This window comes from Pelophylax lessonae (assembly GCF_965119305.1).
Source record: "Pelophylax lessonae genome assembly, chromosome: 3".
Lineage (NCBI taxonomy): Eukaryota > Metazoa > Chordata > Amphibia > Anura > Ranidae > Pelophylax > Pelophylax lessonae.
This window is the reverse complement of record NC_138770.1, coordinates 431,596,294-431,610,221: the sequence shown is the minus strand read 5'-3', so window position 1 is coordinate 431,610,221 and position 13,928 is coordinate 431,596,294. Positions and strand designations below refer to the sequence as shown.

The window sequence follows — 13,928 nt, the reverse complement described above, 5'->3', positions numbered from 1 at the left end:
GTGAGCCATGAATGCATCTCAGAGGATATGGGTAACGTTTGGCTATTTTCTTCAGTTGTTTCAGAAGAGGGAGCCAAATTCTCATCACAGATGACAAATTCATGGAACAGGTCAATATTAGCATTACACAAAATGGGTCTCAAACTACAGCACTAAATGCTGTATAAAATTATATCAAAACACACCATTTATACCCAAGTATTTCTTGGTGCTGAACCAAACTAAAGAATTAGCCAGAGCACACTAAAGGAAGCAAGAACGATGACACTACCAGGCCTCTGTGGTAGGTGTCTTGCTTCACAATACTAGCCTCCAGGACATTTACTTACTGCCTGCTGAGCATGTTTTCATTTGCACAGACACCCAAGAATCCCTTAACTTGGCAACCAATAGCAGCAAAGCATTTAACCCCTGATCAATCACTACAGGCAACATTGATTTAGCACAGCATTATCTATTCAGACCTGTTGGGAGTCAGATTAGAATATAAGCTTGTGATCCTTGCCAATAAGACTAATGGAAACCCATAAATGTGTGGTACTACACTAGCATACACAAAAACCATGTCATAGCCTTCCACTCCACCATAGCTAGTTTCTCCTACCAACGCTCATACATTAAATGAAACCTTTTTCCATTTGTAACCACTATGTTACATCAGTTTAGTGTCCTAACAGGAAAAGGTACAGATTAATATTTGTATCTCATTAAAGAAAAAGCTAGTACAAGCCTTGGCTGTCTAAGAATCACTTCAACATAGTCATGAAAAAAAACCACTAATGCCAAAAAAATATGGGTCTGCTGCATTAGTGGTAATTACCACTAGACCTGATGCAGCTGCATATTTAGGGCCTGTGTTGACCAGCTTTTAGTTTTGCAAGGGTGTTTTGGACTCCTATACAAAATATATATATAAAAAAACGACTCCTGTTTGAAGTCAAATGAACCCCTCAATGAATTCTAGAATGATCTCAAGCATTTCAACCTAATGTAGTTGACAAATTTAAGCCCTGTTGATTCAAGCACTACAGCTAGTGACTAGCATCCCTTAAATTCCAAATTAAAGGGAGTACATTTACCAAATTCTATGGAATGCCATTTAGCTTATAGAATGCAAATCTGAATATTGTAGAAAAAAAACACAATGACACTGTGCTCAAGTCAAACTTTTTATTTAGATGTTCATTTCTTGGACTTGAAATATTCTTCGATGACATCTTTGGCCTGGGATTCCTTGCCATAGTCCTGCAAAAACAAATTGAAGTCACCTGAGCAAGAAAAATGGTTAAAAAAGGAAAACCGTACTATAAAATCAAGACCTGTAGCCATCTTCAGGGACCTTGTAAACCATAGGGTGGTCTCAAGGCTCGTACAATGGCATTGCTCTTGCCACTATAACTGACCAACAGCTGTAGAACTATGTTTAGTTTTGCAGCAGAAATAATGGCATAAAACAAATCAGTGATAATCCAACTTGAATTATAAAGAAAAATCTAAAAGTAGACCATCCCTTCACCAGAATTTTAATTCACATCCTCTCACAAACTTATGCTATGGCAGCATTACATTAAAACATCAAGATTAAAATGTGGTAGTATACCGCTTTTTTCCCCACTTTTAAACTACAGGTAAGCCTATAATAAGGCTTACCTGTAGGTACAATATCTCCTAAACAGGCACAGTTTAGGAGATATTTGCACTGCATGCAGCCACTCACGTGAGCGGCGCATGCGCTCTGAAGGTCCGGCGGACCTTCAGCCTTTTAGAAAATTACTCCCGCGCACATGCGTGGGAGTGACGTCATCGCGGCTCCGGCCAAGCACAGCGCCGGAGCCGCCGAACCCGGAAGAGACGCCGAGGAATCATGTCAGCTCCCATAGCGGTGTCTGGGGGTCCATGTCAGGGCTTCGTTCTAAGGCAAGTAATTCATAATGAGCTAGTATGCGATGCATACTAGCTTATTATGCCTTTGTCTTGCAGGTTTTTTTTTTTAGGTTTACAACCGCTTTAAGTAAATATTGCTTAAAAAACCAAAAGGTCAAAACAGACACTGCAAAAGTCAGCATTACACTTTTACGGTCTTCTTATAATGGAGAAAAGCAGAGTCAAACAGCTCATTTACACCTGTACTGCCCTGAGAAGCAATCGCTGCTCATTATATAAAGCAGTATCAACCCATCACTATAAAGGCTTGCAAAAACCAGCCTGTTCTGCAGAGAAGTGGCAAGCTATCATTTGCCTATGGGAGGTAAAGGTCAGTTTAAAGGCCTTTCCCAAAAAACACCCCACACAACTTTAGACTTATGAACACTGTCCCACTTACCTTGACAACAACACAACTGCAACCAACCACTTTGCGAGGCTTTCCTTCCCTGTCGATTTTACAAAGGCCGACCCATTCACCAAGCTTTTTGCTGTCATCAACCTAAACAAAAGTCTTAGTTACTATTGTATTAACTAAAAATGATTCAAATGAAAGTCACTAGTAAGCTGTAACTCAGAAAATTTGGGTAACATTTTGGCCTTTTCCTCACAGTATTCAGTAGAGGGAGCCAAATTGTCATCATGTACAGCAAAAGCTGAAGTTATCCCACCACTACATTCTATTTTACAAACGTTGGGACTGATGCATTAAATGCCTTCCACTGTGGTCCCAGCTAAGGTTATTTTACACCAGATCTTTATCATATTTCCCATTTCTAAACCTACAAATTGAGTACTACATACAAAATATTTAAGGCTGGTTAACAGCCTGCACCACTGATCAAGTTAAGGATCAAAACATGGATTAATATTTAGGTGTACAGATTTGTACACTTCATTAAAGAAGAAAGTGCATAAGCAGTTAAAGCAGATGCCTGCGCAAATGCGCTTTAAGCCCAATGATGCACAGGAGGAGTTGGCAGCATTGAATAGGGATTATTGCTCAGCTTACCTGCCCTCCTGTGATAGGCTAGCGGTTCTTTGAACCCCATACCCATGAATCATAACTGCAGTCAACTTAACCACTTCTGTACCGGAAGGATTTTCCCCCTTAATGACCAGGCCATTTTTTTTGATGCGTTAGTTTTAACGGACAATTGCACGGTCGTGCGACGCTGTACCCAAGTAAAATTGATGTCCTGTTTCCCCACCAAGCTCTCTTTTGGTGGCATTTCATCACCTGTACGATTTTTTTTGCGCTATAAAGCGACAATTCAAAAATAATTCACTTTCTGCTATATAATATTCCCCAAAAAAATTTCAAAATTTAACACGTTAGGCCAATCTGTTCCGCTACATATTTTTAGTATAAAAACTAAAATAAACCGCAATAAGCGTTATTTTGATTGGTTTGCGCAAAAGTTATCACGTCTACCAACTATGGGAAAGATGTAATTTTTTTTTTTTTTTTACTAGTAATGGCGGCAATCTGCAATTTTTTGCGAGACTGCAACATTGCAGCAGAAAGATTGGACCCCTAACTGACATTTGAATCTTTTGGGGAGACCAGTGACATTACAGTAATCAGTGCTAAAAATATTCACCGATACTGTAATAATGACACTGGCAGGGAAGGGGGTTAACACTGGATGATCAAGGGGTTAAATGTGAGCCTAGGGGAGTGATTCTAACTTTATGAGGGCGGGGCTTTTGAAATGATCAGAGACCTGTGATCCTATATAGGAGATCCTATATATTCCAGAGAAAGAACGGTCAACTGTGTTTACAACAGCTAACCGTTCTCTCAGCGGAGAGCGATCGCGGGTGGCAAGCGGCAATCTGAGTCCCCGCTGACGAGTGGGGGTGGGAGCACGCCAGCGGCACACTTCCCCCTCCTAGCTGCAGGCACACAACCAACGTCTCCTCGCGCAGGGGGGGGGGCTGCCTGCTGCAGTAAAACCTGCGGCAGGGCGGTCCGGAATCGGTTAAGTATGGAGGCACAAACAGGATGGTATTTTCTGTCAGGAGTCATACTCACATTTCTCTAGTCACAAATGACTTCCGAAATCATGCATGCTTCAATACTAATTAGGGTTGCACTGATACTAAGCATTTTTATGAATACTGCCCACATACCTGAAACCGATACCTTGGCCGTGCGATCTGAGCCCATACAAATTTATAAGGCTCAATCGTACTGAAAAGGCTCAAGGCAGTATGATTCCAGTCCAAATCACAGGTGGTTTCCACTTCCACTCCTTTGTAAACCCAGGTTTGTCAGAGACATCAGCCTGATCACACACATAGGCAGTGCGGGAAATTGCATGCGATTCCCGTGATTCCACATTCCCGTTAGCATGCGATTTGAGTCCACTCATTTTGAATGGGCTCAAATGGCACCGCAAAGCTATCAATACTCTGTATGAAAGTAACGGTGATGGCACTCGCCCATAAAACCCATCAGTGCAACACTATTAATCATGCAAAAAGTAGGGTAAAAAGTCTGTGGGGGGAGAAAAACTCTTACCTTGATCAGATTGATCTGATGCTCAGCACATAGTGCCTCAACCAGCTTCACGTACATTGGTTCATCACAGTTGGAAGCCAGTACACAAAGATGGGCTTGGCGTCTGGAAAAGAACGCAAATTTTTTACCAACAGCTAGACAAAAAATCTCAGCATCTCCATTCTTACTACAGGCTTGTCAGTTATATTTTCTCACTCATGGAGAGAGTGAAGGGGTATCCGACAAAGTTGAAATCATCACTCAAGCACTGCAAATCCTGATGAAATCCCACTGTAAATTTGCTAAATATTTACACTGTACACTCACCAATGCTGTCAAATGTTTGTAGACAACTATAGGAAAAGCAGGGGAGGTCCCAAACATACTAGGCTATTTACAGAATATGGCCAGGCAATAGAAGCAATATTAAAAGTTTAAAGGGCTGTTGCCGGGCCATGTCAAAAGTCATCCTATAAAATTAAATTTAGCTTTGTTGCATACTGCGTAAAATTTTCCCTTGTGTGGGTATCCAAGTCCCAAGACAGACTGGGTGCCACTTTGCTACTCCCTCAAAGTTATGTAAACAGGAGCTAGGCCAGCACAGAGAATAGACACCCCCAGAAGAGCAGAGGGCTATAACGTGCAAGGGGAGGTCTGTTAGTGAATTTACTTCCTGGATTTATTTAACATTCTAATTCTAGCATGTATATTTTTGAAGAGAAAAAAAAAAAACTACACAAGCATTTAAAATATCTTTTAAGTTGATGACATGGTGAAATAGAATGCCAAGCAAAACTAAAGTTAGAATATGGCAGAGGATCTCCCACTACTGGTGACAAAGTTCTCAATTATCAGCTCCTAACTCACTGTTGCCGTTGAAAGGCACATATCCACCTTCAAATTGAAAGAAAATGCATGTGCCTAGAATAGGTGTGATTGAGCTCTAAAAAGGATACAGCATCCCCTTATCAAACACTTAGCCAAAGTACACACTGAGGCAGTTTTGAAATTTCAAGGCCGCATTTGTCCAACTCAAGGGGCGATTTCACAGACATCTGTGCAAGTTCCTGCACAGATGAATATGAAAATGATCAAGATAATGATTCTTACAGACACTACTAATAATGGTAGTAATCAGAAACTCCGTGTGACCAATAGTGTGGTGAGAAATCTGGTGCTAACAGACACTAACTGGAAGTGTCACTAGCTGACTGAAGTCGCTAGGGAAACGAATGCAGTGATCAGTAAATACTGTACACTGGCTGGGAAGGGGTCATCAAGGGACAATAAAAGCGTTACTTGTGCACCATTACTCACAGATCTCGCTGCTTTTTCTCCCTCCACTTGATTTCAGAGAGATGAAACAGCCAGATTGCTGTGTGCGCAGAGTTCTGTGTGTTTGTAAACAGAACACAGCACAATCATTAATGTAACCTGCTGACAAACTTGTGGTGTGCTGAATCACATCAACGTCAGCACTGGGCCACACGCTGTAAACACAGAAATTTGGTAGCGGCATAGTTACTTTGCCTAGCCTGCAGCTGCCGCCCACCAGCAATAAGTGTACTGAGGGCAGGGGGGCAAACGGTTAAAACCTAACAGTGCCAGCTCACTGCAAGTTAAATGTAGACTAAAGACAAGATTCAGCTCCTGCTCTCCACTTGTGGAAGTTACCTCAGATGCATTTCGCCCCTTTTCGGGAAAATGAAAATGTGGGAAAGGGTAAATCCAAGGGGCCCTCTACAGGTGGCAAACATGATCTGAAGCTTGTCTTTGATCTACGTTTACATTAGTGTGCTGGCATCTGAGAAAGAGCACCATTTTATTTCAGTCAGCTAGAGCCCGACAAGCCGATATGGTCTGCCCTCAACAGTTCATTTGATGGATACAAGTTTGGGGGCATTGAAGACCTGCCTGGAGTTTTCATGTTCTTCCTGTGCCTACATGCTCGTAGTGTATTATGCTAAATAGGCCCTAGTATGTGTATGATGTAAATTAGGGACCTTTGATTGTAAGTTCCTTGAGGGCAGCGACTGATGTGAAAGTACAATATGTTAAGTGCTGCCTAAATGGTCAGAGCTATATAATTAGCTATAACAAATGCTATTCCTATTTGAACCTTGACTATCATACAAAACAGAATATCACTTGACTGATTCAAACAAAAACTGACCACAGGTAGACTTACTTGTCAAGAGCCTTGGCAGCTTCACGAATCCCACGAGCCAGGCCATCGTGTATAAGTGCGGTCTTGAGCACTTCTTGGAGAGCGGTGTTAATATCCATTACACCTCCAGCAGAAATGCTGCAAGATAATAAACAATGCTGATTTTTTGGGACAGAGGAAGAACACAGTAACTGAAAACAAAGCTACAGTTGTGTCAGATTCAGTGTGTCACTCACAACGAGTGAAGGGGTATCCGACTTAATAGTAACATCATTCACATACTGTAGCAGGATTGGTTAATTGCTTCTAAAATAATCCCCCCCAAGCACCGGCGCCAGTGGCCGTCTCCATTCCCCCCCAAGCACCGGCGCCAGTGGCCGTCTCCATTCCCCCCCCCCCCCCAAGCACCCGCGCCAGTGGCCGTCTCCATTCCCCCCCCCCCCCCAAGCACCGGCGCCAGTGGCCGTCTCCATTCCCCCCCCCCAAGCACCGGCGCCAGTGGCCGTCTCCATTCCCCCCCCCCCCCAAGCACCGGCACCAGTGGCCGTCTCCATTCCCCCCCCCCCAAGCACCGGCACCAGTGGCCGTCTCCATTCCCCCCCCCAAGCACCGGCGCCAGTGGCCGTCTCCATTCCCCCCCCCCCCAAGCACCGGCGCCAGTGGCCGTCTCCATTCCCCCCCCCCCCAAGCACCGGCGCCAGTGGCCGTCTCCATTCCCCCCCCCCCCCCAAGCACCGGCGCCAGTGGCCGTCTCCATTCCCCCCCAAGCACCGGCGCCAGTGGCCGTCTCCATTCCCCCCCCCCAAGCACCGGCGCCAGTGGCCGTCTCCATTCCCCCCCCCCAAGCACCGGCGCCAGTGGCCGTCTCCATTCCCCCCCCAAGCACCGGCGCCAGTGGCCGTCTCCATTCCCCCCCCCCCCCCCCAAGCACCGGCGCTGGTGGCCGTCTCCACCGTTAATTTGACAGCAAATTTAGTTTGTCTTGAATAAAATGACATTTAGTTTAGGTTGATGAAATGGTCAGTGACTGACGTCACCCCCCCCCCCCTCCAGGGGGCAGTGGCTGTGTTGATCAATGACCTCAAGAAAGGGATTTTTACAGTAACAGAAAAATTCCATACTCTCAGGCTCATTGAGCAGAAGCTCCTAATTGTACACCATAGAGATATCCTAAAGCAGTGTCTGAAAATGTAGATAGTGGCCTGCAAAAACTTGGCTAACAAAACAAGCACCCAAAGATGCCACATGCAAAAGTTATGTACTTTATTCAAATTATTTTGCCTATAGCAGAGGTGGGTTCTACCAGCTAGGACTACCTATACGGTGTGCTGTGTTTTTTTCCATGCCTAGTGTAGTACTCCCGATGTAATATATGACAATATAACTTGTCAGAAATCAGAAGAGCTGTGCAGGGCAATAAACAGAAGGAATAGAGCACAGCAAACCATATTTGTATCCTTGACAGTAATTGGAAAACTTGAAGGTGAATAGAAGTTATAGCAGCCTGCAGAGCTGGACATACACTACTGATAAACCATGTCTGGTGCCCATCTGTCACTCCACTGACATGTGTGGGCAGCTTGGGCAAGACAGACACTGTATAACACTGACAAAGGAGGGGGGGGGGGCATCATTTCACTTCCATGGAATACCACCAGGGGTGTCTAAGTGGGCCACCTCCTGCCTTCACTATGGGCAGCTCATAAGCCTGCACACTGCAACCCAACTACCTACACAAGTAACGACCCTGATAACTCAGCACAGTAAGCACTGTGTAAATCATCCAATCACACGGCAATACGAATACATGTAGAGCCCAGAGGTCTGAGCCGTAGCCTCGCACTCACCCTTCCTCGGCCATCCTCGATGTCTAATGGATGTTCGGCGTTACTCCGCTGTAATACAGACACAAACGACAAGCGTTAGCAATGCCCATGGGGCCGCCGCTGTTCCCGGGCTCAGGGAGGGCGGGATGCCAGAGATTTCCAATAGATTGGAACTTTCACGGTGCTTCCCCTCAATCCCGCCATCACTTACCCAACCTGCTCCACAGCATGAAGGAAAGAGAAAGAGGCGCGCTGACGTCACCTATTTATACCGCGCTGGCCGCCGCTCCGCCTTTCAGCGTGAGGGCAACGGGAAGTCCTGCGTGCTACACAATGGGTACCTTCCGCCATTTTTCTTGAGGGCTGCAGGGCATTTGACGTAGTTGAGACGAGAAACAAAGTTACCAATACGTTGTTTGCGTATATAAAGAGCTCTGCTGTCATAGAGGCTACTGATGCTAAAATCTCTTTGAAAATATCAGCTGGCTTGCTAATTATTCACTTGTCTATTGGGGCAATGTTTACATTTTTTTTTTAACATACATGTTATATATCACTCTGTGTGTAATGCATGTAAATAATACACGAGTTTCACTTTTTAAAGTCTATCACTGAAAAAAATATTTTTTTTATTAGATGCACCTGCACGTATTATAACAATGGTGATAAAAAAAGTGCAGCGCTGAAAAAAATATCAATACATAAAGAAAAATATAAAAAATATATCATAAAGTACAAGGTGCCAAAATGACATATAAATAACACTAAAGTCCATAAGTATAAATAAAGTCCACAATAATTATTATTTTTTTTTTTAGATGCACCTGCACATATTATAAAAATGGTGATAAAAAAGTGCAGCGCTGAAAAAGTATCAATACATGAAGAAAAATATAAAAAATATACATTAAAGTGCAAGGTGCCAAAATACATATAATTAATACTAAAGTCCATAAGTATAAATAAAGTCCACAATAATTATTATTTTTTTTTTAGATGCACCTGCACATAATATAAAAATGGTGATAAAAAAGTGCAGAGCTGAGAATGTAATTAAGACTGTTAATTCCTGATATGCAATATGGCGTTATTGAGTGAATTCCTAGCCTCACTCTGAATCCACCTGTATGGGTGTCACAACTTGGTCCCATTAAATGTACCGCGTATGCAAGTTTTTGGCGACGCATCAGGGGCATGCCGGCGTGCTTACGAAATGCGTCGGGACGCTAGGACCTGTGACAACGCCATCTTTACTTCCGGCTTCTCGTGGGCACGCTTGTGGAACGCGGAAGGCGTCCGTACCCCGGAGAACCGATTGATGTGCTATTTAGCTTCATGTTATCTTCCTAATTGTAAGTGCATCCTTTTCTTAATAAACATATATGGTTTAACGTACTTCACTATCGAGCCCTTCTTGTTTTTCCCTGGTCATATTGTTTGGAAGCCCATCTCCCGGGTCAACAGATTGGGATCTACAGTGGTTACGGGGAAAAGGTGCCTCAGTTTTTATGCCTGGTGCTCATGAATGATCTTATCCGCGTGTTTGACCACCTGTCATAAGGGGTCCACAGCTTCTGGTAAGCGCATGCATATCTTGGGTGTTCTGGTGGAGGTGTATAGTGCCATATAACAAGTTTATCCATTGCTATTCAACATCCGGATATCTGCAGCTATTTTAAGAACTATTTTATTGTCACTTATATTTGATTGATTGTGTCATTCATATTTATTTTCACCCATCACCAAATATTTCTTGCACAAAATAATTTTTGCTCAGAATTTTGTTGACTTTACATTTTATCGATTAACACAGTGGTTTTGGTTTAGCGCAATCGTATATTTAGCAATAAGTATTCATTTTATCATTTCTCACGTTTTTGTGTTGATTGCTGCTTCTAGTTATTGATCATTCCCCCGTTGTTTTTTGTTGCTTTTCACTTTGTCAACATTTATGATTTTTTTCTTGGCATTTCACCTAAGCGCCGGTTCACATACACGCGACGCTACTTTCCGGACGACCTCCGAGATTGCGGTGCGAGCAGCGCGCCGCGACCTCGGAGCGGCCGCCACGGACTTCATAACACTGAAGTCTATGGCGGTCGCCTCCTGGTCGCCCCAAAGAAGCTCCGGACCCTTTTTCTAGGTCGGAGCAACTTGTGTCGCTCCTATTAGAACGGGTCCGCAGCTTCCCTATGGGAGGCGACCTGCGAGGCGACCAGGTCGCCTCACAGGTCGCCCTAGTGTGAACCGGGGCTAAAAAGATTCATTTGTTCCTTACGATTTTCTCACTTTGCGCAGGTTTAGGGTTCATCACCATATATATATTTTTTCGGATATCTTTCTTTGGTAAGATAACATTTATAAAAGTGCAGTAAAGAGACAGTGTTAAATTTTTCTGCGGCCACATGTGGTCACTAAGTGTAAATACAAAAAGGAGTTTCTCTCCTTGTTGGGTGCCAAGCAAGGGTCACATAGGATGCCTATCCTGGGATGGGTCCTTCTGGGCTATGGTAGGCACTTTGAACAGGGGGGTCAGTGCCTAACACATGGGGTACCTTTACTGGAACTGATGTCTGATCTCTAATAAATGTTCTCGATGTATTATACACCGCCATGGTCACTTGTGTAATTAGGAAGGACACGCAGAGCCAATGCCCTCTCCACCTGTCCAACGTATCACCGCTACCTCACTCCCAGTAACGGTATGGGGTCACGCAGTGGATCTAGCGCGTATTCCATACATGCACTTTAGGTAACTTTTCCTCTTTCATACCTGTGCGCACGTTGGGGACTTCTGCGGTGCTGATCTGCTCCCGTTGCTATGGGAGACAGACCTGCTCACAGAGAAAATGCCGACAGCAACTTGTCTAGAAGCTTTGCCACCTGTCACATTCACACACTTACAGAAGAGAAACCTTTGTTACCCTTGGTATATCTTCACACGGTATAAACTCTTGTACCATTATCTTCATACCCCAATATGCTTAGTGACCCGAACTGTGGACTATTTGTGCCAGTTACTTGCCTTTATTAACTTCATACCAGGCAAAAGCAAAGTTTCAAAACTTTACTGAAGAATACGTTAACATGACAGTTCAACATAAAGTGCAGTCTTTTCCTCACATTTCTAGTCCCTAACTCAGGCTTGCGGCTGCCCCAGGGTACCTGCTCAGGAAAGAATCCATTCTTGGCAGAGTCCATGACAGTAGTATCAGTCACGACCAGCAGTTCTTTCAGGCAGTAGTAGGATCCCAAGGGCAGATGTGCATTAAATTATTTTCCTGACTCTGTATATTCAGCAGGCCAACAGTACAGAGTCCGGCAATCGTAGCAGCAGCAGCTTCTTGTGTTTTTATAATACACAGAACCAGTGGGTCGGACCTTAAGCCTCGTACACACGCACTGATTGTTGGCCGACCGATCGGCCGTCTTTTGTCCAGTGTTGTTGTGTTGGTTGAAATGTGCTCTAGGCTGCACACAAATTTTCTCGGCCAACAACAACCAACTGCAGAAGTGATGCCATGTTCTGGTTTACTTTTCGTGTGTTTTTTCTTCTCTGAGCATGCCCAGTCTTGCTCATCACATTTTTGTCTGCCGAAATCTGTACTGACTGAAGAACATTCGGCCGTTCTGGTGACGGCCAATAAAAATTTTATAGCATGCACACCAGATTTTGTTCGGCCAAAAAGTCGCAGTCGGTTGTCGGAAGCATCATACTAACAAGCCGACAATCGGCCGATTGGACATTGGCCAAAAATTCGCGGCCAACAATCGGTGCGTGTGTTTTAAGAAAGCTTACCAGGAAAAGAACCAGGAAACACAATTAACATTAACCTTCCCAGCCGGAGCAGTGTAAATATCTACCTGCCTACAAACTTACTGTATCTCTGTGACATGACATTGAACACCCCCCTAACACCCATCATACCATTACATCATACCTAAATAATAAGTTAAACATGCAGCATAAATTGCAGTTTTATTGGTATCAAATGATCATTAATTATTAATAAATTTTAACCATGAAATAAACTTTAGCCTTTATTACCAAACAGAACCGCTGTTAACCATTAACAGAACATTAACAGACCAACATGCTTAGTCTTCAAGATTAAAGCAGCAATATCTTATACCACCCAAATTACAGTTTACAAATCATTATCAACCCACAAAGACGGCAGCAGTACTCCATTATGTTTGACAGTGATGAGGTTAAAACAGAGCAAATGGCATGGTGGGCGGGGGGAGCAGGTCAAAAGATTCACAAGGAAGGTTGAGGATAATCCAAATGACAGTCCTGGGGTAACTGCTGACACTGTGGACACAGGTGGTCGGCCTAGTGAGCCAGAAGTGTGGTGCTGAGCCATTAGGTCAAGGGTACTGACAAGTGGAGCGGAAGGCAAAGCAACCTTGGGAAAAACAGTGTTCGTGAGTACCAGGAAGCTTGCCAGGGGTCTGCTCAGGAATGGGACCACTCCAGTGGAGAGTCAGTGGACAGGGGCTAGCACGCACAGAGAGTAAGAAAGGGGGTGCCAAGTTAGGACCCTGAAGAGGAACCAATTCAGGATCATATTCATTATCTTCACTACAGTGGCAAGTTGAAGCAGCGGCCTTGCCGCACACACTACAGTCAGTTGTCCTCAAGATTTGTGCATAGATCATAGTTGGAGTATCCCACTCATCCCTTCTCCCATCCCAGTTCTAAAATAAAACACAAAAACCAAATCCCCTGGACTGTTCATTGTCTGAGCCAAGTGTCTAAACCACTTAAGCCCCAGCCCTATTTCGGACACTTTTTGTTTACAAGTTTAAATCAGTATTTTTTCCTAGAAAACTACTTAGAACCCCCAAACATTATATATATTTTTTTTGCAAAGACTCTGGAGAATAAAATGTCGGTCATTGTAATATTTTTTATCACGCGGTATTTGCGCAGCGGTCTTTAAAGCGCCATTTTTTTTGAAAATTTTTGAAAAATCACATTTCACTAATTTTAAAAAATACTAAACAGTAAAGTTAGCCCATTTTTTTTGTATATTGTGAAAGAACATGTCACGCCGAGTAAATAGACACCCAACATGTTACGGTTTAAAATTGCGCCCCCCCGTGGGATCGCGACAAACTACGGTCAATAGAGATCTCAATCTGCGACGCTTTAAATTTATTTAACGGTTACCAGTTTTGAGTTAGAGTGTAGCTCTTTTTTTAAAATTATTGCTCACGCTCTGGCGATCGCGGCGATACCTCACATGTGTGGTTTGAACAGCGATTTCATTTGCGGCTCGACTTCCGTATACGTTTTTTTTTGTGCGCGAGCTAACGGTGACGGGGGCGGCTAAATTTTTTTTTTTTTTTCCCATTTATTTTATTTATTTTTTAACTTTATTAAAGTTTTAAAAAAAAAAAAAAAATCTGATCACTTTTATTGCTGTCACAAGCAATGTAAACATCCCTTGTGACACCAATATGTAGTGACAGGTACACTTTATGGAGGGATCGAGGGTCT

At 43.6% G+C, this 13,928-nt stretch overlaps 1 protein-coding gene across 1 annotated transcript; it reads right to left on the bottom strand.

The window, feature by feature from the left end:
* Window positions 1-1,156: 1,156 nt before the first annotated feature.
* On the bottom strand, window positions 1,157-8,602 carry RPS12 (ribosomal protein S12). The gene is made up of 5 exons (XM_082251788.1): window positions 8,444-8,602; window positions 6,618-6,734; window positions 4,451-4,553; window positions 2,324-2,425; window positions 1,157-1,245 (listed from the first exon to the last, which is right to left on the bottom strand). Exons 1-5 carry the CDS (start codon window positions 8,455-8,457, stop codon window positions 1,183-1,185), a joined length of 399 nt encoding a protein of 132 aa, XP_082107914.1. The 5' UTR covers window positions 8,458-8,602; the 3' UTR covers window positions 1,157-1,182.
* Window positions 8,603-13,928: the final 5,326 nt, after the last annotated feature.

What these genes read in the sequence shown, in the direction of transcription:
- RPS12 (XM_082251788.1), bottom strand. An exon ending in GCTGCCAAGGCTCTTGACAA is followed by an intron (nt 4,554 to 6,617) that starts GTAAGTCTACCT and finishes GTTCTTTTCCAG; the next exon opens with ACGCCAAGCCCATCTTTGTG. An exon ending in ATCAGATCAATCTGATCAAG is followed by an intron (nt 2,426 to 4,450) that starts GTAAGAGTTTTT and finishes ACTTTTGTTTAG; the next exon opens with GTTGATGACAGCAAAAAGCT.